Here is a 27,179-nt window from a genome sequence, read left to right as displayed (position 1 = left end):
TAATTATTTGAGTTATTCCATTTTCATCGGGCTCACGACACAATTCATCGGGCAGATGGCCAATTACTTGGGCACACGGCCAATTACCGCCAAATACACTATATATCGGGCACACGACCTCGGTGTGCCAAATTAAACGGGCACATGGCCAATTATATCGGGCACACGACCTCGGTGTGCCAAATTAAACGGGCACATGGCCAATTATATCGGGCACACCTCCAAATATACCGGGCACACGGCCAAATATATCGGGCATTCGTCCAACTTAACTGCAAAAAGGTGTATTAATAATACTACGTAGTAGCGTTCATGCGATTCCCATTGTGCTTTCCGGTTAAACTTGCCAAAATTTTGAGTAGAACACACAATAATTGCCGTAAAGTGATTCCGCGCCAGAATTGCCATAAAGCGATCCCGCGCCATTTTCTACTGTATTTTTGGCATGACCGGATAAGAATCCGGATAATCGGATTTGTGTTTCGTGAGAGCGGGAAAACCAACAGCGACACGCGCGTGGATGCAACATGGCGACCCCCGAGGTACGAAGTGTCCGCATGCTGATCAAAGTAATCGCGTACGTATGAGCAGAAGAAGAAGCAAGCTAGCATTGCGTCGTTTTTCTCTCCAGTTAGCAGGAGCGTGACGGCGTCGGCTGCATCGAAGGGTGTACCCACGTCGGTCGTGGAGGAGCCGCAGCCTTCTCCCTTGACGAGTAAACCAGACAAAGCAGCTTCGCCAACAACACAGAGAAAGACACCGCCAAACAGTGCATTGAAACGGAAGATCAAGTCATCGGACCCTGCACAGAATTCTGAAGATGTACAGGCAGCCAGTCCCACTCCGTCGTCGCCAGTTCAGCCAGTGAAGCCGCCACCTTCTGTCGTAGAGCAGCAGCCTTCTCCTTTGACGATCACGCCAGGAAAATCAGCTGCGCCCGCCGTGCAGGCAAAGTCGCCGCCAACCAGTGCATCGAACCGGAATATCAAGCCATCGGACTCTCCACCGAGTTCTGAACTTCCAAAGCCAACTGAGCAGACGTCCCCAACGTCACCATTACAGCCAGTGAAGCTGAACCTAGAAGGAGAAGCCAAGAGTCCAACTGTTTCATCGCCAAAGGCCAAGAAGCGCAAGACAAAGTCTCCTGCAGTCAGCGCACCTCCCCCGGCATCAGCATTCGCCACATCAAGTGCCCCTGAAAGCGACCTCACTGACGTGGCGTCCGAACCAAGAGAAGAAGCACAGCCAACAACCACATCTGAAGTCGTCGTCATTGATGATGAAGATAGCAGCGACTCGACAAAGGGTACAACGGCCGCTAAAAATACCCAAGAAGATACTTCCAAGGCGAGGCCTAAGCGGCTGGCTGCCACTGCTGGGCGGAAGCAAGAGGACGTCGCCGTGGACGTGAAGCAGCCTGCGCGAAAGAGGGCCAAAGCAGCCGCCCCATCCCCTCCAGACGGTCCACCTCCAGTGACCAAACCAGCATTGAGTGCCGCCCAACAACACAAGCACGACGTGTACCTGCAAAAGCTCACGGACCTCGAGGAACTGTACGTTTCGCTGGCTCTCGGCACCAACCGCGACGAAGTTTTGCAGGAAATCTATGGTGCCCACACGGACGTTGGATTGAACTTGTCGACGGCGGAGCACTTGGAACCTTGTCGCACGGAGGTCGTGACGGAATGCAGCCATGCGTCCAAGGCGTGGTCGACGGTGCCGCCGCTGGCCAAGTCGTTCATTGCGCGGCGCGTCCAAGGCAGCATGGAGAGTTTGAGTGCGTTGGCGGGGACTATCCATGCCGAGTGGCTCGGGTGGCTGAAGGTGCCGGCAACTGAGTGCTTCAACGTGTCCATGCTGGAAATGGAGATCAAGTCCATGGCCGAACGCGTGTCGTACGGAGCCAAGCCGAAGAAGGCGCACATGTTTCAGGACACCACGCCCCGGGCCATGTGGGTGTGGGAGGTGGGCGCGGTCGAGTCGTATTTCGACGACGATGCGGTCAAGGTCATCCGCCGCGTGCGCAAACAACGCAAGCGGACGGGCCAGACGATCAAAACGCTGGATAAAATCGTGGCGATGGCCCAGGAACCAGCGACCGACGACTCGAAGCTCAGCCTCGAAGAAAGCAAAGCGAGCAGGTTTTACGTGGCCGTGGAGCTAGAGTTGCAAAAGGCCCAGAAGCGACTCGACCTTGAAAAGCAAAAAGTGGCCGAGAAACGCTTGAAAGCGCAACAACAATTTGACAAGGACGAAGCGAAACGAGTGGACCTCGAGCACAAACGCAAAGAAAAGGACGAGGCCAAGAAGAAGCTCGAGGCGCTGGCCAAAGAAAAGGAAGACTTGGAACTCCAACGACGGCGGCAAACGTGGGGATCGTTTCTGAAAAAGGACGCTGACGCCAACACAACCGACGAGTTATCCAGGGACAAGGCCGCGCAGGCGCACGCCCAAATGGATGCCATCGACCAGCAGTTGGGTTTGGGCGGCGCCCACGCGTCCGACTCAAAGCACCCGCCCGCGCTCCCGCCGTCATCGTCGAGCTCTGGCGCACGAGTGGTCACTTTTGGGAGCTGGTCCAGCCAACGCCATCGACACCCAACGTTAGGCGTCAAGAAGTTGCTGCAATTCCACGACAACTACCGCCCTGCGTATTGGGGCACCTATTCGAAGAAGGCGCGCACGTTGCGCCGGGGTCGCCGGCCGTTTGCGACGGTCCCATCGCTCGACTATACCGTCGAAAGCGATTTGGAGTGGGAAGAAGACGATGAAATGGGCGAAAGTTTGAGCGGCCGAGACAGCGACGACGACAACGGCGACGAAGAGGACCGGCTAGACTATGGCGACAAGTGGCTCGCGTACGAGGACGAAGTGGATTACATCGACGAGCGGCCCGCAGACGACGACGACTTGACGGTGTCGACGCACAAAAAGGTTGCCGAGCACCACCACCGATCGTCCAAGCTGGTGAAACAAGTGCCTCGGATCATAACCGACGCGGCGGACGAACTGGATGCGTACGCTATCGTGGTGCTGGTGGAACGGCCCAACTTGGTGTCGCCGCTGCTCAAGGTGAACCTTCCGGCGGTTGAAGACGCGGCGGTGATTGCCCCTGTCGTAGCAACACCAGCAGCACCATCCCCTGGGGTTTTGCCTGTGGAAGAAGGGATCGTGCCGCCAAAACAACCGAGTGGCATTACAACGTTTTTCAAGCCAAAGCCAGTCACGTGAGGCTAGAGTAGTGTATGCGGCTTGTTCGTGTTCTTATTATATATATACATAACAAGGAGGATGGCGGCCATCTACACCGACTTGTGCTTGTCGTGGTGACTGCTCAATCGCTCCAAGTCCTCGAACGCCGTGATGCGGTGTCCGAGGCGCTTGGCCCGCCGCATAAACATGAGCTCGCTGGTCGTGGGTTTCTCGGCCGATTGCTTGGCTAGTCGCATGAAGTCCTCGAGATGCGACGGCAGATGCTGCGAAGTCAGTTGTTCCGCCTTGAGCCTTGCCGCGTCCATAAAAGTCTTGGGGGCGGTCGCTTCTAACTGCTCGGTGGTCAGGGGCTTTGCCGCCCGGCGGAGGATGTCCTCTTCCATGTCTGTGAGGCGGCTTAGTTCAGACACATCGTTGAGCAATTGGTAGTCGCGCAGCCGCTCGCGCCGCGCCCGCTCTTCGCGGATATTCCGATAACGCAATCGGATTCCCAGCACCGCACACGCCAAGCATGCAATGCAAAACCACCCGACGTTCAAGTAGTAGATGGGTCCGCTGGACGGCGACTCCAGCAGCACATTCACAAACGCACACAGCGACGTCCACACAGACATGACGTAAATCACAGACTTGGCCGTGCCAATGTACCTGCTCAATTATCCCGTGGGAGGTGAGGAAGTGAAGTGAATTTGGACGAGAGTAGTACCATATCGACGACGTTTTGTTGAGCAAAGTCACGATAAACAGCAGTAAGTTGAGTCCAAACCCAATCGAGATCATGTACTGCATGCGGAACGTGAAAAACAGCGCCGAAATGGCCGTGATGGTCTTGGTCAATTGACTGGTCAAGTCGATGATGGGGGAGAACTTGATGTCTAGAGTTTCCAGGGGAAACAGCACTTGGCTCATACCAGCGCCAAGGATGCCAATGGGAATGAAGAACGCCGACCCCATTAACCCCACGTACGCCAGACTAACCCACAATCAAAACATGACTGTGAAATCACTTATGCAAATCAAGGACCAAAGCCACGTACGGCAAATGCTCAGGACTCCAACACGTGAATTTCAAGTCTGGATAGCTGTACAGAAATGGCTCGCTGGACCCGTTGCGTTGATGAAAGCAAGATTCCTGCGCGGCGGGGTTGTCCGTGTACTGGTCGCATGAGCAGCAAAACAAGAGCGACGAAAACGAGTTGACAATGCCCTAGAGTCGGAATAAGCCAACAAGGTATATTTCAAGCATATATATATATATATATATTACCACAAAGAGCAAGCCTGAAACAATCGGCGGCAAGTCTTTGGTGAGACGAGTGTTCAACGCTGGATACGTTTTGTGGAACTTGTTTGCACATTTCAATACGACGAGGAACAACACTAAGATGCCGCCTGCGAAAAACGACTTCAAATACGCCAATTTGAACGTGCCAATGTGAATAAAGTCGAAGTTCGTGATGCCCAGCTGCCCAATGAACTTGATCATTCCAGGCAGTTTATACCCCGTGGCCCTAATGCCGTTCCAAACGCATCATGTGAATGGGGAGGATTGAATATGGGAGTACCATTTCACTCCATCGCTAAACGGAATTGAGTTGTGCTGCACAAGCTCGGAAAAGAGCCCAAACAGCGCCAAGTAGTTGCTGTAATGCCTCGTGACGGGGAAAAACCGGACTTGCTGCCGCTCTTGCACCATGAAATTTTCCGTTTCTACCCAGTGAATGGAAATTACTACACGAAATATCAATGTACACATTTGGTACGTACTCTTGACAAGCAGCACGATGGACCACATGACGAGCGCAAACAGCAGGCTGAAGAACCCGGCCAAGAACCACTTCATATGGTAGTCCGTTTGCCGAGGCGTGTAATCAGTGTACGACATCAACGTCGGCAAGTAGATGTAGAGGACGACTGCAGGAAAGATACACCCCCCGACAAAGTAGCCCCAGTGCTGCCACAATGGTAAGCCCAGACTCCCGCTTTCGAGCATCCTACGTGCATACATATGTATGTACTAGATGAGACCAACGATTCACTCTAGTATGTACAGTACGTACCACACACGAAAGAGCTCGCTCATGGCCTTTCGAAAGTGCTTGTACACGACAATGCTGTCGATGATGTCTTCGTCGAGGCGCGTTCGACGCGTGCATGCCAATTGGATGACATCTCCGTCCGGCCAAGACCGGTCTTGCAAGTCCAAAAAGTACTCCTCCAGGCGCCAAAACGTCAGGTAAATCACCCCCCGCAGCACGGCGCGGTACGCGGCGGTGACCCGTCGCACCATCGCAGAACTGTGCGGATCATTGACGCGAAACACCCACGGCGGGAACTTGCCGTCGTTGATTTCGCCGACGAGGTGTTCCCACGCCATCTGGTCCGAGAGCGGGTCGTCCAGGTGCCGGTCGCACACGGGCAGAATGTAGTTGACGTACAGAACCCCCATGGGTTTCCTTCGGATGTCGTCCGTGCCGCGCGCGGCGTCGTACTCCCCGCCGTCCCGATCGTATTCGTGCCACTTCCACGGCAGCCACGACTTGTACCGGGAAACCGCAGCGGCCTGCTGTTGCCGTTCGCTCATCTTTCGCCTCGTGGCCTTGAGCTTCATCATAGGACTCAGTCGGATAGCTTGGGTGAGCAGCGTGTGCCCTTTCTCGAGAGTTTGCCACAGCGCCTGCGCCGCCGCGAGCGAGTCGGCGCGATGTAGGTCGCTCAGCACGAAGTGCGCGTGCATGAGCCTCGTGTGGTACACTGGCGACACGACAAACTTCCACACGTTCACCGACAGCGTCGACGACTGGACGTGGTACAGAGCCATGTCATTATTATCTTGGCGAGCTAGAAACGCCTCGATGTTGAGCATGATCAGTTGGATCTCGGTGCCCGTCAGGCGTTGCTCCAGAACGTCGTCACAGCAGTGGACAGTATTGTTATAGTCGGGACGGAGGAGGTGGTCCACGATGAGCTCTTGCTTCTTGTCGGGGATCCCCGTCAAAATGTCTTGGACAAAGTTTGGCTTGAGCAACATGGGAAACATCGGTGACGTGTTTGCAGGGGCTTGGAACAATCCGACTTGGCGCAGCACCCTCCACACCTCGCCCCCCTTGGCCGCCTGCTCGTGGCGGTTGCAAAAGAGCACGGACGCGATCGGGAACGGCGACGTCAGCCGCCTCTCGAGCACGCGCGCTTGGGCATGCACGAGCTGCTGCGTGCTGTTGTGATGACGGGAGCGGCCGATGGTGAAACTCCCACCGGATCGCAGGGCCGACCTCGCGGCGCCGTCGGTCAGCGCGTCGCCGGCCTTTGTACACATCCATCGCGTCAGCAACCGGCGTGCCATTCGAAACGGGAACGAGCAAATCGACTTGGCATGCGACCAAATCGACGCGAGCAAGGCCTTGACCGCCTGCTTCAACGTCATGCTGTCGGACGTGCCCATCATAAAGTCCTCCAAGTTGTCGAACGTCCCGTCGTCGCGTTGCATGGAGCGCATGTACAGATACCTCGTGCTCGTGATGAACTGGTCGAACTTCTTGATGCCGCCGATTTCCGCCGCTTCACAGACAAAGTCCGCCACGGATGCGCTGTCGAGCGCGGCGTGGCCCAACCGGCGGCGGCTGTTGACGGCAAAATCGAGGCGAATGGCGCTCAGAATCTCTTCGGCTTCGACAAACGACTGTTCGTCCAGCAGCGGCTTGAGTTTCTTCTTGTCGATGATGCGCTTTAAGATGAACAAGAGCTTCTTCATGTTGCCGCGCATGGTGTTGCGGCATTCCGACGGGTCGCCTCCATTGTTGCGGTGGTGGTGGTTGGTGGTGCTGTGGACTTTGATGTCGTGCAGTTGGGCAAAAATCACTCCAAAATACGACGCTTCCATCTGGTTCACGGCCGACACGACCAGCGCCGCGATCGATTCCAGTTGCTTGCAAAAGTACCGCACTTTTTTTACCTTGACGTCGCTGTATTCGATGTGGGAGCTGCTGACCACGCTCACGTACGTTTCAAAGAACATTTGTAGCACGTTGTGGACAAGCACGAGCACTCGCGCGGCGTTGTTGACGGCGCTGAGCATGTCGCTGATGCCTTTCTTGCGGCTCCGCACGAGAATGTCGCGCAGCCTGCCTTCGCGGTGCTGTTCGGTAAAGCTCAAACAATACAACAACTGGTCTCGATACGGGGTCAGCGCCTCTTGGACGATGGCCGTTTTGCCGTCCGATTTCGCCACGTGGAGTCTCTTGGACGAGTGATTCACGACGCTCTTGCGGCTCACCTCGTGCTGGTCGGTTTTGGAGGACGTTGTCTGAGGTAACAACTCTGTGCATTCGGCCGAGAGCATCCCCAGCTTGATGCCTTTGCGAATTGCGACAAAGTACACACGTTGGATGACGTCCACGGCGTGTTTTTGATCCCACGCCGTGCATTCCAAGCACATGGCGATCGCCGCCTGGACAGCCTCCACGCGGGACGCCCCCTTGAGTCGAAAGCAAATGTGAATCAAGTGGTTCTCAAGCAAGAGTCTGGACGACCGCATTTCGATCACGGTGCTCAGCACCTTGGCCGCCAAAACGGACGAGTCCGTCCACGTGAAGACCCCGTTGGCGCCGGGCATGAGCGGCCACAGCAAGATTTCGAGAAACGGCATCACGTCCTTGGTCACGGCGGACGGAAAGAACAGCCGCTCGACCTCTTGCGGCAGTGGCACCTGTGACAGCATGTTCTCGGACAAGAAGGACGCAACTAGGACGAGCTGGCGGAGCACTGGCGCGATATGTTTGATCCCCCTCGCGGTGTTGTTGGCCATGAGAAGTTGCGCCACTCGACCCAACAGATGCAACCCTACACGAATGTTATTGTCATACGAGTAGTATACCTTAGTGATTTTAGCTGAGACGTATAGGAGGCTTACCGTTGTGTACGACGAATTGGTGGCATGCGACCGAGTTGGACACCATGTGCAGCATGACTTTGGTCGCTTGGTCGACGCTGTCGTCGCTAGCGTGCGCGCTTTCGACAAAGTGGCGCAAGTTCATTTGTATAAAACAGGCTTGCGACAATAAGATCGTGTGCGACGGCAACGTCCGCATCAAGTGCCACTGGATGTAAAAGTACCCCGAGCACGCGTGCTCCATGCCGCGATGCTGGCCGCACAGGTACATGACGACGCCGCGGTGTTCCAGGAAGAGCTGCCGCATCACGTCTTCCGCAAATGACACCGAGCCGTACCCAGCGACCATGTCGGCTAGGGCCACGAGGAAGGTGATCGACTCTTTGTTGCGCATGCAGTGGTGTCCACTATGCCCGCTCATTTTGGTGTCTTGGACTTGCTTGGACAGAGCCGACATGCCGTAGATCGCCAAGAGCTGTATCAAGTACATAACGTGCGACACAAACGTGCGCAGCTGCGGGTGCTGAGTACTGGCCGTGGCGGCAATCGCGCGCAGACATTGCATGCCTTGTCCCGTGTCACCTAGGGCACTCCCGTGCTGCAGCAAGTACGCAATAAAACACCACAAGTTCAAGTCGGGGTTGCAAAATACGTCGTCGTGCTTGCATAGCTCCCCGATGAGACCCGAGAGCAAGCCCAGCTCGGCCACTTTCATTTGTTGGACGCAGTGCTTGAGCACTTGCCCCAACGGGCCCGTGAGACTCTGCAAGTCTGTTTCCGTCGCGTCTGTCACGCGCGTTTCGATGAAATACGCGGCGTCCGCCCCAGTCACGACAGTGGGAAGGCTAGTGGTTCCACACACGTGGAGTACAGTGATGGGGTCTCGTGGTTCGGTTCCAGTGTCTCGCGCGAGCCGAATTCGGATGGTACGTCCAGCAGTAGAATGCAACCATGTGAGTTCCGTGTGCATGGAGTTGGGCAAGTAAAGTCTCCGATGGAGCACCACGTTGTCATCCAGCTCGATTTGCGCGTCAAACGTCGGGTTTCGCCCAAGGCCGTCCCGGGGTTTCACACTCACGTGCAGCTGGATCCGTCGAAACGTCGTCGCTTGGGGTTGCGTTTGAATTTGAGGTTGACCACTGGCTTTGAGCAACAGCGTGGCGATGGTCGTGGCGTTGTAATGGTGCGACGGCGTGGCTGTGACGAGGTGCTTCACCGTATGCAACAGAGGTTCCAGAATCGGCTCGAACGACGGCTGGTTGATCCACGCAATGAAATGCAGCAGGTCGTGGACGTAAATGCACTCCTTGACAGGTGAATGCTTGGTCACGGCTTGCAGCAGCTGGCCTGCCACGAGCTGCAGCTTTCCGAACGCTGTTTCGACAAGCGCTAGCAGTTTCACCATGGCGTCGGGGTGTTCAAATCGCACGCACGGATACTCGACGTGGCTGCACAGGTGGGCTAATACCCCCAGCGCTTCCACTTGAACGGTCGCAGCGTCAGCGTCACCCAAGGAAGAATGGTCCAAAAGGCCAAATGCCAGATCAAATACGTTGTCCAGCAGCCGTTGGTGGTGGATGCGCGTACTGGAGTGGATGGGAAAGTAAATAGTCGGAAAGAACAGTTGCACGCTCGTGGAAAGAACTTCCAACACAGAGCCCAACACAGCCAGATACGCTTCTGGGTGGTTTTGACTGCAGAACCAGTCCACCCAGTCGGCCAAGAGCTTGACGTAGCTGGGAATTTGTGTCGTGACTTTGTGCCGAAAGCACTTCATACGATTCAACGGGTGGCTGCGAAGGTGCCCTTTCAGAAGGGCAATATCGCCAAGATCGTCGCCCATGTCGTCAATCGTTGAACTTTCTGCTTCGTCGAGGTTGGGCGTGGACGCATATCGAAAGATTTGACACAACAATGTTGCCGCCGGTAGGCATACCTAAAAACAACACCGTCAATAATATAGCACTGAAAAGCCGAATTGTGTTGTACTTGGTAGTTTGTCCAGCCCAAGGCCGCAAACAGCTGGACGATGACTTTATTGCCACAAACAACGTCAACAAACACATCGACATGCACATCGAGCCGCTGCAAACACGACAGCGCAAAGCACCCTGTCACGAGATTGAACTGATCATCCGGTTCAGACACGTCCACGTTGCCTCGAAATTGCACGCGGTTCCGATGGGTGGTGCCTAACGTCGCTGCCAGCACATGGGCCACGAGGTTGGTTACAGAAGTGGGCGACTGGCGGCACAATCGTAGCGTCGTAGCATGTTGCGGGTCATGGCAGAGCTCGCTCACCAAGTACATGGCCGCTCGCTGGGGTCGGGGTCGGTTGCATTTTAAGCTCTCGGTGAGAGCGTACAGGTGCCCCGACGGCAACAAGGGGGCAGCATCGCCGCTTGCATCGGTCGTAGCTACGTGATGTCTCGTGATGCCTGGAAAGACGATTCTTTGGAGCAGATCGAGGCCGCTTGGGTGCTGGCAAAACAAATACAAGACGTAAATGGCCTGAAACCGCAACGTATCGGAGTTGTCCAGCGCCAAGCAGTGCAAGCAGTGCAGGAGCAGGCCAGGGTTGGTTGAGTGAAGTTCTGTAAAGCCCGCATCGATGAGGCGTTCCATCATCGTCCAAAATTGAATATTGATCGCATTCAGCTGACTCGGCCGATGTTTCTGTAGGATACCCAACAAGTCTCGAATGTAGTCTTTCGAGGTAATGGCGGCACTCATGACAGTGTCCCCTGCGCTAAGTTCGCACAAGAGTCCGCATGTCGAGAGCAGCAAGTCTTTGTATTCGTCTCTTGCGGCCAAGACGACCCCAACGACTGGTGTTTCCAGTTGGATATTGTCGTACAAGTTGCCAAGGAGGCGGTGCTGACACTGGGAGACCAAACTGCAAAACGCGTACAGGGTCGGTACACTTGCGCGATGCAAGGCTTTCCAAATGAATGCAGTCGCCTACAGCAAAGTGACCAAACAAACAATGAGAGTGTCCATACCATTTTACGCAACGACAGATACAGTTGGCTTGCTGCGAATCGCAACAAGCAATGCATAAATGGCGCATTCGCCAACACTTCGCCGTTTCCGTCGCCAGAGTGCAGCAGTCCGTTGTAAAGGAGGACCAACATCGCGTGGATGGCGGTCTCGTGAAAGGTGTCGCTGTTGACTGTTCTGTATACCACGAAGCTGCACCCCCAGCCAAAATGCGATGCCTCGTGTCTCACGAGATTGTGCACGGAATTGGTTTTGGCGTCCAAATCCAACCGTTGAGTATACGTCAATGCAATGGAATACATGGCACCGTAATCTTGAAACAAGTGTGCGCCAAGTGCGGGCGTCTTGGTGTTCATAGCATGCATAAATGGACGAGGTTGGCTGTTAGTCATAGCCAATGAATTGTTGAATGGACCAGCAAAGCAAAGTCGCCCTTCTAGCGACCGACAGACAGCTTCCAGTCGATTATCAAGACACGAGTCAGTGGTAAACTCCTCGAGAATCGTCGACAAGGTGGCTTTGAGCAAGCTGATGTCCATGAAATCGAATTCTCGGACAGTGCATTGGCTGGAGTACGTGAACAAAGCGTCCAACAGGCCCAAGCTGGACATCTGCAACCGATACTCACTCGAGTGAAGGCCACTCAACACCAAGTGTACGATGTGACTCCACGGTACAGTTGGCAGCACGTCGCCAAGAGGCGGCGTTGTGGGGTGGCGCAGGTGCACTTTGGCCGCCAATGTCAAGGACAACAGATCAAAGCAAACAGGATGGTATGCGGCAGGGAACGTGTCAAAGTGGGCAAACGCGTCGGAAAGGGGTTCGAACAGCGTCGACCCGTTGACATTCTCGTTAACACTCAAGAGCAAACTGTGCAGCAACTCTAGCAGCAGTACTTGGTTTTGTGGTGATGGTGGGGACTGAAACGATATGGCGTGCTTGACAATCGTAGCCATCTCGCGATGCAAACTGAAGATAGTTTGCACCAACACATCGTTCTTCGATCCAATCAAGATCTTGACCAATGATAGACTATGCGCTGCTCGATGCGCGTCCTCAATTGGTTCCGTGAGGATGTTGTTCAAAAGGGCGGCCACAAAGCTCGAGCCACACGACGTCCATTCACTAACGAGCTGCTTGTGGAACAGCGCCGAACCCACGACGGACGTCGTCGATGAATGCCATGAACGCCAGTTGGACTCGGTATTGAGGCCTGACGCAGCTGTGGACATGAGAAAGTAGCAGAGTTCTCTTGTCATGGGCTCGTCGATTCGTCCATACACTTTTGTAGCACCACAAACCATAACCAGACGACCTATCAACCGCAACCACAGGTAGGCGCACTCGGGAGTTGCCAGTATACTTCGTCGAACGCATAGAAACGGTACGTCCAGTCCAATGGCGTTGGCTGCAAATCGATACGACTGGGCTACTAACGCATGTAGCACAGCCAACGCCAGGGTTTCAACGGTTGCGTCAGTGTTGACATTGACGAGGTCGACGAGCCACTGCAGAATGTCCACCTTTGACTTTGCTAGCCATAGACATAACGTCGAGTTGTTGCCAACTAGGGCGTGGACACTTGACAAGATCTACAGTGCCCGATAAGATGTTTAGTAGAATGAATGGCGCTAGTTTTTTGTACCGTAATAGCAAGGGACGTATCAGCTTGGCAGAGAAGGGATCCCATTCGATCGAACAAGACACGACTGCGGCATACATGACGATCTTTGCAATAGGCCAACACATTGAAAGCAGTGCAAAGGACTTGTGTCGACGTCTGATTGGTCACGGCAGAGTCAACGCTTTCTATGATGCAAATGGCTTGTCTTGTGCAAAACTCCAGCGCTTGTCGAAACGAGCGAGTCAGTTGCAACAATTCCACTTCGTACATCTTGAACGCCATCACAACCAGTTCCATGAGCAGCCATACTTGCGCGTACGGAATGTACTGAGGGTCCTGAGACCATGAAAAGTAACTGAGCCAGTTGTCAGGCACAGAGCCCAAATCTTGCAACGACAAGCAATCGACAACGTGGCGGAAACATGCACAAATGTGACCTGCCACGGACGAGGCATCATTCAATCCTCCCAAATCGCATCCATTTCTGACCATTCGTTTCAGGTGACAACCAAGATACCCCAAGAACATGGTGCGTTCAGTTGCCGTTGTATCGAGTTTGCACAGACTTTCGGCGGCATACACGTGAATGGGATGGCTTGCTTTATCTCCCACGAGATTGTTGCTATCGAATGGAAGCTGCTGCTGCTCCCACAGCCACAGAAATCGCAGGACCAGCGCATTGCAGCCCTTTTCGCCAAGCAGCGTGGCCAGTCGCAATATTTGGGGTTGGGTTCCAAATTGTTCACATAGCAACCACCGTGGATCTGCCCACTGGTGCATGTGCTCGGCCAATGTCACCACAACGCGCAGCAGCTGGAATACGATGGCGCCGGACGCTTGAGTTGTGGCCATTTCAAACATGACACGGGGCAGAACTGCATCTTCGTAGGCGCAAAAGGTTCGAGCCGTGGCCTCGTCTAGACACAATTCTGCAATCAGCCCGAGGGTGTGCAGGATCAACTCTTGATGGACTTGGTTTCTCGTGTTGACGTAGTTGGTTTGGCATTGCGCGATCGTTTGCAGGGTGGATTTCCATCCAATGATCGACCCAGGATGATCGTTCTGTGTCTGCCACACCATTCGTCGCACGGAAGGATCGATGCAAGCAAAGCGAAGGAATTGCATTGCATCTCGTTGCAACTGTGGCTCGACTGACGACGACAAATACAAGGCAAGACACGCAGACAGGTTACCAGAGGTCAAGGCACTTCTCGCCCCCGACGAGTGCTCCAAGGCTGCATTCACGGCCTGCAAAGCTCCGCAACGTCTCGTCGTGGACATGGTGTCAGGGCGAGAAGAAAATGCGCACTCGATGAGCTGCTGTTGCAAGCCAACTGCACTCGCGTTTGTGGCGAATTCTAGGTCTGTGCACAACGATCGAATCAAGTGCAGCACTGAAATCTGAAACGCTTGGTCGTGGTGGGACCGCTCAAACAAGTTGGCCACGACCGCCAAGATGTCGGTGACTTGGTCACAGCTTATCATCACAAGTTTGGCGTTGGCTTGGTGCTCGAAGCACAATCGCCACAGGCACTCGATGCACACTTGCAACTCGAGCCTGTGCTCAGGAGACAATTCCACCGACACGATGCGACCGGTTAACGTCTTGATCAAGGTTGTCCTAGCCCCAACATAGTCTCGGTACTGGCGGCAACGCCCAGGGTCGTGGTGGCCATGCAACAACAGGTTAAAAAAATCGAGGTACTTTACGTCGCGCTCCATCATGAAACCGTCCTCGAGCTGTGTGGACATGGCACACAACGTCGGCTTCAAGTCGCGGTGATACGTTCGGTCAGCCCACAAGCTACGCCGGGTTGGTTCATCCTGGCAAAACAACAGCATCAAGTGCAGCACATCACACAAGAGCGACTGGTCGCATGAATGCACCAGTCGAGCAAAGCCCCAATGCAATCCCCCAGCGGTAAACGCGCTCACGACAGACGGCGCTTGCACGAGGGCCTCCACAACCAATGCCGTGAGGTTTCGATGGATCAAACTGTTGTCGGGTTGGACAAGGCATTGCTGGAAGAATTGGTAGTGCGGCTCGGTCCACGTCGTTGGAATCGAGGAGGCCACCTCTGGCACGAATTTGTACAGGTGCCGCATAAGGACAAGCACTTCGCTCGTGAGTGGCGGTGACATCCTCCAAATGTCGATAGCATCCACGAGTCCATCCAGCAGCGAATGCCCTTGAAACAAGTCTAATGGAATGGCCAAGAGATGGCGAGCAATGCCAGCGTCTTGCGTGCACAATCTCTGCAGCGTTTGAACCGCAGCCATGACCACGACATCCTCAAGCGACGACAACGCCATGCCGACAACGACGTTGATGAGGCTGATGTCGTTCACGAGCATCTTCGCCATGTCGGGAACTTGCGCGACGTGGCCGAGAACGGTCAAGCAGTGGACTTGCAACTGCCGCAACTGCGCCTCTTCGACTGCAAACGACGTCATCTCGTGCGACCACAACTCCCGAGGGCGACGCTTGTGAACGACAATGGAATCCACCAGTGCACTGATGTCGACCGATAAACGCGACAACGTTTCGCTGGAAAACGTAGCGTCATGCAGCGCTTGGGTCCACTCAAACACTGTCGTGTGAACAGTCGCATCGACTTTGAACCGACTCCAATCGAACCGTTCGATGCGAGGGTCAGTGGACAGCCAAGACGGACACCACACGACTTCGCCCCGTCCAAACGATCGCTTCCACTGCGCGGCCTTGGTTCGTTGGAACGAAAACACGGACGGTTTGTACGACACAGTCACGGTGCCGCGGCACACGACGACCAAGCCCGTCATCATGTCTGCACAAAACGCTCGGGCGGAGGACATGCGACGGCACATGGCCCCGATCTTCTCCATATCCAGCGACCGCAGCAGCACACACGTTCTCAAAAACCCATACAACTCGAACGGGTACAACGCCCCGCCTTGTGGCTCGGTCAGCGGCACACTGTCGAGTCGTCTGGAGCGTAGCAGCCTCGCGTGGTCTTCGAGAAGCACTCGATACATTTGCTGCGTGAATCGAAAACGTTCCATCTTAGGGACACCCACACACGCGTGGATCGTTTTCCAAATCGACGTCGCGACGAGTTTCCGCTCGGAGGCATCCACAGACGACATGTAGTCGTCTCGGGTCAACCGGTGGCCCTTGTCTGTGGCCACATTGCCGTGGCGAGCTAATTTGACGCCCATCTTCGACACGATGTCCAGCACCATGGTACGTTTGTGGCTGGAAAGGGTCGGATTGGACATGATATCTTCGCTCACGTACTTTTCCACGAGCCACAGCGGCATGGTCACAGGGCGTCCGTCCGCACACACCATAAAGTGCTTCGAGTCCAACGTTGTCCACGAATCCAGGGCTTTGGTCAACTTGACCAGGGTCGACAGCTTGAGCATGCGAAAGAAGCGCAAGTTGGACAGCGTCGTGAACTTTTTGAGGTCCACGGTGGTGTTGGTGTCGACAAAGACGTACCCGCCGTCCCGTTCTACAGCGGTAGCCCCAAAGATGGACTTGAGCTGCTTGAGCTTGTGTTGTAACAGGACGCTATCGTCGATTTCCTGGCCAAACACCGGAAGGTCTTCGAACGCTTGCATCGAGTACACACCCTGGCTCACCCACGGAGCGGTCGTCATGGCCGCCAGAAGTGCCATGGCCACTTGTTTGACGTGGGTCTTGACATGTGATGTCAAGTCGACGAGGCGCAAAAAGATGCGCGGGTTCGCCGACAGCACCCCCATGGCTTCTGGACGCAACTCGACGCTCTCCTTGAGCAACCGCAACGTAGTCAGAAGCACAAATACCCGCGACGGGATCACCGGGGCGTGTTGGTGCTCCAGTTCTAGGTCCAGCACATCCACGAGCACGTCCAGCCCATCCAGTTGCAAGAACCACAGCAAGAAGCGGGCGTCATGTTCGTACAGCGACGTGAGCACCCCCAGAGCGTACGGGAGCAGCTTGGAGTGGGACACGTCTGTGACAAAGTACGTCATGGCAAAGGGCTGTTTGCCGTGCTCTCGCTTGGTCCATGTGACTTTTCGCTTGCCGAGTCCCACGCCCTGGAGGCACTCTGTCGCAAGACGGGGGACTCTGTCTTCGTCGTCCGGGGCGTCAGTCTCCGCTTTCGCGTCGGGGGTGGTGACAGCGGCGGGGGATGATGGTGGCGGTTGGTCGGTCAAGAGGTGACACAGTTTGAGCATGGACGCCGGGTGGTTTGCAAACGCGTGCAAGATGACAAACCCTCGAAAGTGCTTGGAAAACGTGTCTTTGTCTCGCGGGGCGACCGCCGCCGAGTGAAAGTACCGCAGCGCTGTCTTGGTCGACAGGTGGAATGTACTGTCGCTAGCTTGCAGAAACGCGTGGGTGTGGACGATGTCGTGTACAAATCGAATGAACTCGGACTCGAGCTCGACGAGCCACCACTGGGACGACCGCGACACTTCGTTCTTGGATCCGTTGGGGTGGCATACCGAGAGCAGCTCGACCACAGTCGCGAGCTGGGCGTTGGACAGCTTCAGTCGTTCGCTGCGATGATGTAACCCGGCCATCAACTTGCGCAGCACTTTCCACGAAAAGGGCGACCCCGGCACGTGGGACGACATGGCCCCGCCAAAAAATGTGTAGTTTCTCAAATCCGACGGCGTCGAGTGCTCCAACATGTAGAATGCAGGCACCGGTTGGGCAACATTGGGGCCCGTGGGCGACAGCTCCACCGTCGGGGAAGGAGCTTGCTGAGTCAATATCGGCCCAGGTGCTTTGATATTCGCATGTATGCTCAACAAGTCGAGGAACAGCTGCGTCTCGTCCTTGGCACCGTACAGTGCAGTGTACACGTGGAGGAGCTTGTCGTCCAAACTGCCCAAACTGGACAGCTCGTCGGAGTTCATGTTTTGCATGTGAGCGTGCCACAACGTTCCCATCTTTGCAAACACAGTGTGGTCGTCGTGGGGGGAAGCATCGACGGGTTGGTCACCTGTGACCGTTGGCAAACTTGGGCCAATCGGTGCCGAGTCCGTCGACGACCTTGGCGCTTGTTCTTCCGCCATGGCGTGCCGCAGCGCAGAGCTCGAATGGAACAGCAAGTAGCACACCGTGTCGGCTGCAACGAGGCGCAGATTGGTCTCAATCAGCTGCTTGTCGGGCGAGTCCACCGTCGTGTGCATCGTGAGTCCCAGCTTGCGTAAAATCGACCCCGAGAGGTACTCGTGGATCAGTGGCATGTCTTGCTTGCCAAACGCGACAATGTTGCGGCAAAACAACATGATGTTGTTGAAGCACACGCAGTCGGTCACGACGGTTTCCATCGTAAGCAGGCTGCACGTGAGTCGGATCGTGCGTTTGAAAGCCTTGGACGACACGACATGTTCGCTACTGGCCACGCGGCACAGCACCAACAAGCACGCGCGAAGCATGTGCAGGACATTTACTTGCACTCTATCATCATCCGTTCCAATTCTTAGAAGGTTGTTCACAGACATAGATATTGATATTACGCTGTAAAGTTAAAATCACTCAGCGGACACTTAATGGCCTCGGCCGCGTACTAGCTGCGTTAGCAGCTAGCGGACTTAACTAAAGGTTGTTCACAGACATGGAATTCGCACCTGTCGTTGATGATCGAAAACAAGTGCGTGGAAATGTCTGCGGTGACGCCCATGAACTCCCGGACCCCGTCCTCTGAACAAAGCTGGCCAACCACAACAACGGCGTCCAAAATAGACCCTTTCTGCTTGGCCACGTACGGATTGTTGATGTCCCCGCAGATATCTCGAAGTTTCATCAGCACGGCCGTGGTTTGACCAGACATTTTTTTAGCTGAGGTGGCATCGAGCAGCTGCTGCCGGAACAAGTGGTTGAAACAAGCGGACTTGAGGATCCGGAGGGCGTTGAACACGATGCAGTTGGCTTCTCGGTCGGGCAGGCGGTTGTACATGACTCCTTCCGTGGCCCGAATCCGTTTAGCCAAGAGCAGCCACCGGAATGTTTCCCCTGCATTTGCCTAGCGCAGCAAACGTCACAAACAATTCTGCGTTACGGACTTGATGGTTCATTACATACCTTTCGGAGCAAGTCAGCTGGAGTACACATGTAGCAACCGTCTTTGGTTTTACAGGTGCAGCCAAACACTTCGGCCACATCGCACCCACAGGCGTCGAGAATCATGTTCAACAGGACCAAGCACTACAGTAACCACTAGGTAAGCATGACGAAATAATATATACACTACAAGTCTATCAACGTACGTATTTGTAGATTTTGTACATGTGCCGTGAAATCTTGAGCTCCTCCGTCTTTTGAAAGTACACTTTGAGGAGCAATCGCTTCTTCATGGTTCTGCACTTTTTGAGCATGCCCACTTCAAGGGAAATATGAGTGTCACTTTCGTCACCACTAGGGGTATTTCTGTCGTCATGCGTAGGTCGTGGTGGTCGTGGGGACGAGTCTTGGACGTCGATCGTGCCCTTTTCGACTTCCACGACATTGACCATTTGCAACTCGTAGAAACTCCCAAGCACGTAACAAATGTGGCGAATCGCATGGGACGAATAGGTGCCCAAGTACGTTGCGATGGCCGACTCTTCTTTGCACAACGTCAGCAAGATGCACACGACGTCGAGCAGTTCCGTGTGCGTCGAATCTTGGCCAAGCACAGCCACCACCACATCCAATCGGTCTGGTTTGAGAAACCACTTGGCATTGCCTCCCTTGCAAATGACTTTGGCCAACGACGTACATAGCTACAATAGCCTCGTGAGTTGGCATGTTTGTTATGTAGACGCTGGAGCCCGTACCATCGGCCGCAATGGCTTGATCATGTGGTTATCCTGGTGGGTTTCTTGCCCGGGTAGGTGGTTCGACTTGCTCGTGACTGCTTGAATCATGTTGCAGATGGCGTCGACGATGTAGTCGTCGTGGACGAAACTCAGCAAGTCCAGTTGGATGATCAACCGAATGAGGATGTCCATTAGCACTTGACCCGCTTCCTTCTGGATTGGGTCTTGCAAGATGGCGCTAAATTCACTCAACATGGCACTGAGAGCTGCTTTCGCTTGTGGGGTGTTGAAATCGTCCGCTAGGAGCCGCATTTGGACGGGGTTGATGTAGATCAGTGCGAGGTCGAGCATCAAGTGCACCGCCTACCCGTCGTGACATGTGATGCTGTGCGTTACTAGGCATGCCTGTGAAAGCAGGGCTACATACCTGCACTTTGACGCGTAGGTAGTGATGGTCAAACAATTCGATGACCTTTGCTCGATCGTCAAACATGAGCCGACACAGCGGAATCGACGTCGTGTACTTGTTCAAGAGCAGTCGTGTACACTTCAACGCCATGGCTTGGACGGGGGACGTATAACTCCCATCCACGCACATCTTGTGCAAATGATCGAAATCGTGCCTGGTAAAATAGCTGTCGAAGTTGGCAGGCGAGCTGACGCTGATCAAGCTACGCAAACCCCGCAACACTTGCACGAGCACCGCTGGATCTGTCGCTCGGTGCAGGAGCACCACAAACGTATCTTTGGTCACTTTCTACATCAAAGAAAGGCATCATTTTCAGTCATGAGTATGTATTTCAGTCCATAAATGATATCGTTTTCAATCACCTCGGACGTGGAAATGTAGTCGGTGGAAATTGAGCTGTCTTTGGCTACAATGCGGATGCAGTTGGCGACAAACCGCACGAGTTGCACACATGCCCGTCCGTCGCGGTTGAGCCGGAACCCTTCGGCGTACATGGCGCTGGCCCCTGCCACCTCCCGGACGTATTTCTTGGCGTCAACATCGATCCGGGTCAGGACGATCGAGTTGGACTTTCGGTACTGCGGTGACTTGGACGGACTCTTGTTGCGATACTGTTGCAGGAGCATCAGAGCCCGGCTAAACCCAAACTCGCACATGAAGAACAGCGCCGTGTCAGGGTTTTGCATGAAAATCGCTAGCGACGCGCACGCGTATTCGGCGACCACGACGTCCTGACTACTGGCGCAGTCCACGAGCATTTTCAACTTAGTGCGATCGAGGGCGGGCAGTGTCTTTCCAGAGCTAATCTCTGCGGCCGATGTAAAGTTTAGAGGGGCCAAAGCTTGCAATGGCATGTCGTTGTCTACGTCTTGGAGGAACCACGTTTCTTTGCCCTTGGAGATCATGAGCATCCCCCAGAGCAACTCCAACGAAAACTCTTGGCCTACACTCAACCCCGTGGTCGACATGACCTTTTTCTGCTGGATAAACCCAAACAGCTTTGTCAAAAACACGTTGAGCGGCTGCTTTTCCCACAGTTCGTTCAAGTTGGCCCCGCGACACACGGCAAACACAATATTACGCAGCGCAAAGCAATACGTGGCAACAAAGTACTCTGGTGGAGTCAGCTCCTCGGCAATGAAATACCCCTACCAATGCATGCATAGCGTATGAACCACACCATTCGATACGATATCGTACTTGGCACACTCAAAGTACTCTCACCACACCACTCCCACGTTCACCATACAAAGACCGATCGTCGTACCACAATGGACCTGCAAATGACTTTGATTTCGTCGGCGCCTTTGATCTGCATCAAGTTGGTCGACATGCACGATACAGCATTCACGAGAATAAAGTAGAGCGTGGACGTGCGGTCGTCGCGGTCGCTTACGGCGGCCGTCTCTAGATTGTCCTCCCACTCCAGCAGCCGATCGGTCTTAGACACGTGATTATTCAGCGTGTGGAATGTGGACGCATGGTGGCGCATCGTGTTGGCATCGTTGGACACGAACAGCGTCTTGAGCTGAAGCGCCAAACTCGACAGCAGCTTCAACGTGTCGTTTTGAAGAGGATCTCGTGGCTTCTTCCCCGACATGACGTGGTCCCGTGGCGGGGGCGGAGGTTCCACTGGCCCCACGTACCCGTTCTTGTTGACTTGCTGCACGTACGAGTCGAGCCGCGTGGACCGACTTCGGTTGATCATACCCAGACTGCTGTACGAATGCTGCAGAATCCGCTTGAGCGTCTGGCTCGACACACTCGGCGCCAAGCTCGCGTTGTGCGCGACGTGGAAACAGATAAGACACACGGCCCAGATGCAAAACTGCTGCTTGGTCGAGATGAACAGCGTCGTGCTGGTCTCGTGCACATCGAGGAGTTGGACGAGGACGTTGGCCCGCGTGCAAATCTCGGCCAGCTCCTTGTCGTAGAGCATGCCGCACAGCCCGAGAATTGCTGGAAAGTGCAAAATGTGAATGGATTTGTCCAGCTTCGAGTCGACCAGCAGCACAAACAGCATGAGCAAGCTTGGTGTGCCATGTCTAGACTCGTCCGTGAGGCTCTGCGCGTGTTCGGCAGCAACCAATCGTAGAGTTCGCGAGCTCTTGAACGTGATCTCAGACAAGTCGACGTCCGACCACAAGGGCGGGATGATGTCCATCACGTGGGGGTTCAACGTGCCCACAACCACACATGCAATGTCGACCACGACCGCTGCGTATACTTCAATGCTCAGTTGCGGCACCTTTCGCTGCAGACCAAAATGCAACAGCATCGCCAAGAGGCGGAAGACTTCAACGTCGAGGCTCGGGGCGCTACTGGCGGTGAAAAACAAAAGCAATTCGGCCGGTACGATTTCGAACAACTTGACCAGGTTGTCAGCCACTTTGATCTTTTGGGCCAGAGTGAACATGGTCCGCAGAAGCAGCACCTTGGTGGGCGACGCAGGCGGCATGGCTTTGACGTACACTGTGTCCAGCATCTTTAGGAGGGACAATACCCCAAACATGTTTCGCTCTTGGGCCCACCGACTGCCCGATCGGGTCTGGATCAGTTCCAAGTACACGTGGAGCACGCTTTCGTACATGTCAATGTTCCTACCAATATCCGTCGTCAACATGTATATGACACCATGTTTGTACCAAGTAACAGAGTCGGCACATCCGCAGTCGCAAACCACGCTCGTGGAAAACCAAAACACTTCGGACGCTGTCCCCAAAAGCACTTGGGAAAACGACGTGAGCACCACATGGACAAACGGCTCGAGTTTTTCGGCTTTTACGTCGGGGAGGAAGTAGGCCAGCCACAGATTGTGGTGCACAATCAACGCCCGGGGGCGAAGGGCGAACTCGTGCGTGAGCAAGAGATCGATCAGTAGCTGGTGGCAAAGTTGGTACGTAGACGTCTCGTCCAGCAGCACCCCCGACACTACAAACGTCGGGGCCGACACCATCGCATCGAGCAGACGCATGCCTTTGCACGCGACAAAGTATTTCTATCCACCAACGGCGTCAGTCATAAACCCAATAATTGCATGCAGTATTACACACCTGCTTTTGGTGCAGATGGTCGAGTTCTACGGATGGCACCATGGACGACATGTCCAAGACAGTACTTGGCGATGCGTGGACTCTGACAAGGGTCTGCAGCAGGCGCAGCGCGGCCGCTCCGATAAAATGCATCAGCGACAAGACCGGGTCGTTGCCGTCGCAGTCGTTGTTGGCTCGAGCGATCGAGTCCATCAACAGCTGCAGCAAGTGAATCGACAGAAGCGACGCGTTATCGGCGATGGTTGCCAACAGCTTGGTGATGGCTTTCTTCATCACGGCCTCCGAGAACCTCGCCACCAATCGATCTTCAAGCAGTAACGTGTAAAACGCACCCCCGAGGCGCAACCGTTGCCACGCCACGTGCCGTTGGGCCAGCAGGTTGTCCATGACGAAATGGAAACCGTTCTGCAAGATGAACAGGCCGACGTGCTCTCCGTCCGCGTCGGCAATATGGACGAGAAGGTCGTTGAACGCGTTGGATTCGCGCACGTGAGTGGTGGCGGTCCCGTCCATGGCACTGGGTTGCCCTGCGCCGTAAAATCGAATGTGGACTCGAAGCACGTTGTGCGCCAGCGCATATCCAACTCCAACGTGTTTTACCAGGGGGTGCGACAGAAAGTAGAGCACATTCGTGGATGCAAGCATGTCCGGTGTCAACAGCTCCATGCGGCGGAGGTTGAGGCCAAACGCGATGCGATGGGTCCCCCCGGTTTTCTTCTTCGGGCTTTCGAGCAAGTTGGCCCAGATGGCCCCCACGTGCTTGAGCATATCGTCGTGCTCTGCTTGCAGCTCTTGCGATACGTCGATGGTTTCGACTCGAGTCGGCTCTGCTGGGTCGGCGGCCATACTCGGGGCTGGCATGAGCACGACAAACTCGCCAATGCATTCGTGTTCGGCTTTGAAAACGTATCGATCGAGGGCTTCCGTGGCCACATCCAATGGGCTGTCCCAGCGCGCTTTCCACTGCAGCAAGCTGTTGGTGGCCACGGTGTGCGCTTGACGCCACACAGCTTCGCACAAGTTCCCGCCCACAGTCACCTTGTCCAGCTTGGCTTTGACCCGTTCCATGTTAATTTTGTCTAGCCCAGTCAGCCGTGGCCCCAGCGAGTCTGCGAGGTGCTTCCCCATGATACTTACTTGTGGGATGATACTGTCGTGGCTGACGTGGGCCTTCACTAGCTCCACAAAGAACCGCAGCGTCTGCGCCATCTGGATGTTGTTGTGCGAAGCCAACGCCGTGACGAGTGTTTGCTGAAACAGCACGAACGTCCCGGCCAAGAAGGTGGCCACGTTGGCCAAGAACGACGGCAGTTTGCACGTTCTGTCCTTGACAAGTACTTTGGCGCGGGGAATGCATGACATGAGCTGCTGGACGCGCTGCAGGAGCAGCTCCGACTTGATGTCGGTGTATGCCAAATGGATGTCCATGAGCTTTCCCTGGCGTTCTTCAATCGCTTGCAAAACCAGCTGTACCCGGTCGACTTGAGTAGTTGCGAGCGACGTAAAGTACCGCAGTTTCTTGTCTGCTGACGACCGCGGGCTCGCGTAATACGAAAAGATCAAAATGTACAGCACCTCCAACAAAGCTTTGAACTCGGGCTCGAGAATGGCTTGGTTTTTGATGAACTGGGGCAAAAACGGCTTCTCCTTGGCTGGTACGTACGTGAGTTTGTACAGATCCATGGTCTCTCGCTTGGTCAGTGTGGCGAACGTGCCTTCAAATATGCTCGTGCGGAGGTGCGTGGGCTGCCCCCACTGGGCCACGTGACACACGAGTAGCAGCTTGGCTTCGACCATGGCCAAAGCTTGCACTGATTTGTCCATGTCGTCGTCCTTAAGCTTGTCGACCAAACTCACGAGAGGGCCAACGTCGTCCATGACGCACTTTCGAATGTCCTTGTGAATGTCGGCAGTCCTTCCCGAGTCGAACACTGTCAGTTCGTCTTGCACAGCCAGCACGAGCTCGTGGAACGCAGCGTTAGTCGGGTGGGCCATGTCCACGGCGTACTCGAACGGATGGGGCACCAAGAGAATGCCTTGGTCGCGCACAAACGTGAGAAACGCCGCGACCACGCAATGCCGCGCCAACGAGATGGATTTTGAGTGCGGGCCGTACACCTTGTCGATTTCGGCCTTGTGAATCTCGTGGTGGTACATGTGGATGGCGGCGCCGCTGTGCACGAACGCCCTCAGTTTCTTCAAGGCGCTCTCGATGCCGCTCGTGTCGATGGCTTTCAACTTGCTCACCATCGGGTGAGATGGTTGATCGTCGTCGTCGTCGTCGAGTGGGGTTGGAGCGGTGGCTTTTGTCGCGGCGATTTCTAAACTGGCGCGCAGCCGGCGGTGGTTGCTGCTGTCGACCGACGGAACGGTCAAAGCGGGCACGGGCGTCGAAGCTTCACTTGAAAGTGGTTTGCCGCGCTTGTCTTCGCCTTTGGTCTTGTACTCCTTGGCTGGACCGACTTGGATGGCATGTGGTTTGGCATGAGTGTGCCGAGTTGGAGAATGATACCTGTCATGCACTGGGAGTGGCGTTGGCACCCGCTTTCGCTTCAATTCACGGGGTTCAATGTCCACTACAGTCGGCGTAAGGCTACGCGGAGGCGTGGGGGCGGCCACTGCCTTTTTAGTATCCCGCGGCTCCTTGATCGGGGCGGCCACGTGCTTGACCAGTTTGGGGGCTTCGACCTTTGACAGAGGCGGGGGGCTGTGTTTGATGTCAGACGTGACGACGTCATCGTCCACGCGCTTCTTCTGTCGACGGAACTTCATTTTCGGAACATGTACAAACCGCTTCAGCCGTACGATGAACGTATCGTCCGAGTCGGTGAACGACGGGGCCAGCTTTAAGCTGTGCAGAATGCTCTGGGTGTTAGCTTCGTTGAGCGTGTACTCTATCACATCATCACGTAAGTCACCCACTGGCAGGTTTAGTAGTTATACCGAGCAACGACAGGTCGTCATTGGAGGCCCCGACCATCGTCCGGAAGGCCAACTCGTCCACGGTCGTGGTGGCCGGCTTCGTTTTGCCGTGTATAGCCTTGACGCGAATGCCGATCCGCCTTTGCGTTGGGAAGTACACAAACTTGACCTGGCACTCTTGGCCGTCGATTGTAGTTTGCGTGTGGTAAATCGTATGCTTGAGCGATGCTGTTGTGGTGAGAGCTTCGTGTGGTAGTCCACTTGGGGGGGTTGATTGGAGCGGGGGTTTCGGTGGAGGCTTGACGTCGGCTACACGAATCGTCGATGCCACAATTGGTTTTGGCTCGACCAGTTGCTGCCTCACGACAAATTGCTCAAACGCGGCTTGCTGGCGGTCTTTTACCATGAGCCGCTTGAGCTTTTCTTCTTTGGATTTGGCCGCCGAGGTCATTTTGAGGCGGATAGCGCCATCGTACACGTCGGACACTAGCACGGAATTCTCCCGGAGTGCGTCGACCTCTACATGCTCGGTGCCGTGACAGAACGCATATGCCTTTGGCGCGTTGGGCACGAATTTCCCAATGAGGTTCCTCGTCTCGCCCAACGTTGTGCCAAAATAGACTTCGATTGCCCCTAGTCGCACAGGGCCCTTGCCTTCGTCGTGCACGAGGACGTCTGTTACAACCCAGTCAATCGAGCCTGGAACCTTTTGCTTGAGGGAATCGAATGCATAGGCTCGCGTCATGTGTTGGAAGCTGTCACTAACGATGGCAGAAGACATTGGAGGCGCCTTTGGTACGTGCAATGCGACTGGTACGCCGATAGCATCGATTGTTGCGAGGAACTTTGGGTCGTCGACGGAATGCGGGCGTGGAATGGTTAACGAGGAGGGCTTGGAATCTGATGTCATCGGTCTGGACTTGAGCTGGCGGTACCGAAACTCGTCGTCGATTTGGCCAATGTGAAACGTGGTGGTGGATTCTGTCGAGGACATTTCGTCGTCGGCAACGTCGTCATAGTCGTCTTCGCCCAATCTTGGCTGAAACAGGCGATGCTTCTTGTTCTCGATGTCTTGCAGTGCACTCTCCAACGCTTGCTTCTCTGCGGCGTACTTCTTCTTGGACGGAGAGAGCGTGAAGTGGAAGTACTTCTTCATGCTTGACCCTTGCTCGCGACGTACTTTTGCAGTGTACCCTGTCGTGACGGTTTCATCGGGATAATTATTTCGAA

At 54.9% G+C, this 27,179-nt stretch overlaps 2 protein-coding genes across 2 annotated transcripts; one reads left to right on the top strand and one right to left on the bottom strand.

Annotated features, from left to right (window-relative positions):
* Nucleotides 1-479: 479 nt before the first annotated feature.
* On the bottom strand, nt 480-27,105 carry H257_01146 (hypothetical protein; the record flags this gene model as incomplete). Its single annotated transcript, XM_009824207.1, has 21 exons — nt 480-3,861; nt 3,920-4,186; nt 4,251-4,420; nt 4,481-4,724; nt 4,779-4,923; nt 4,981-5,207; nt 5,274-8,052; nt 8,123-10,037; nt 10,091-11,062; nt 11,104-12,693; nt 12,747-18,165; nt 18,336-18,730; nt 18,790-18,912; nt 18,975-19,469; nt 19,524-19,868; nt 19,933-20,262; nt 20,337-21,122; nt 21,242-22,574; nt 22,620-22,972; nt 23,028-25,921; nt 25,971-27,105. The coding sequence occupies 21 exons, from the start codon at nt 27,103-27,105 to the stop codon at nt 3,303-3,305; spliced, it is 22,476 nt and encodes a 7,491-aa protein (XP_009822509.1). The 3' UTR covers nt 480-3,302.
* On the top strand, nt 482-3,892 carry H257_01147 (hypothetical protein). The gene is made up of 2 exons (XM_009824208.1): nt 482-542; nt 592-3,892. The coding sequence occupies exons 1-2, from the start codon at nt 528-530 to the stop codon at nt 3,229-3,231; spliced, it is 2,655 nt and encodes an 884-aa protein (XP_009822510.1). The 5' UTR covers nt 482-527; the 3' UTR covers nt 3,232-3,892.
* Nucleotides 27,106-27,179: the final 74 nt, after the last annotated feature.

Source organism: Aphanomyces astaci (genome assembly GCF_000520075.1).
Source record: "Aphanomyces astaci strain APO3 unplaced genomic scaffold supercont1.2, whole genome shotgun sequence".
Lineage (NCBI taxonomy): Eukaryota > Oomycota > Saprolegniomycetes > Saprolegniales > Verrucalvaceae > Aphanomyces > Aphanomyces astaci.
This window is presented reverse-complemented; position numbering and strand designations above follow the sequence as displayed.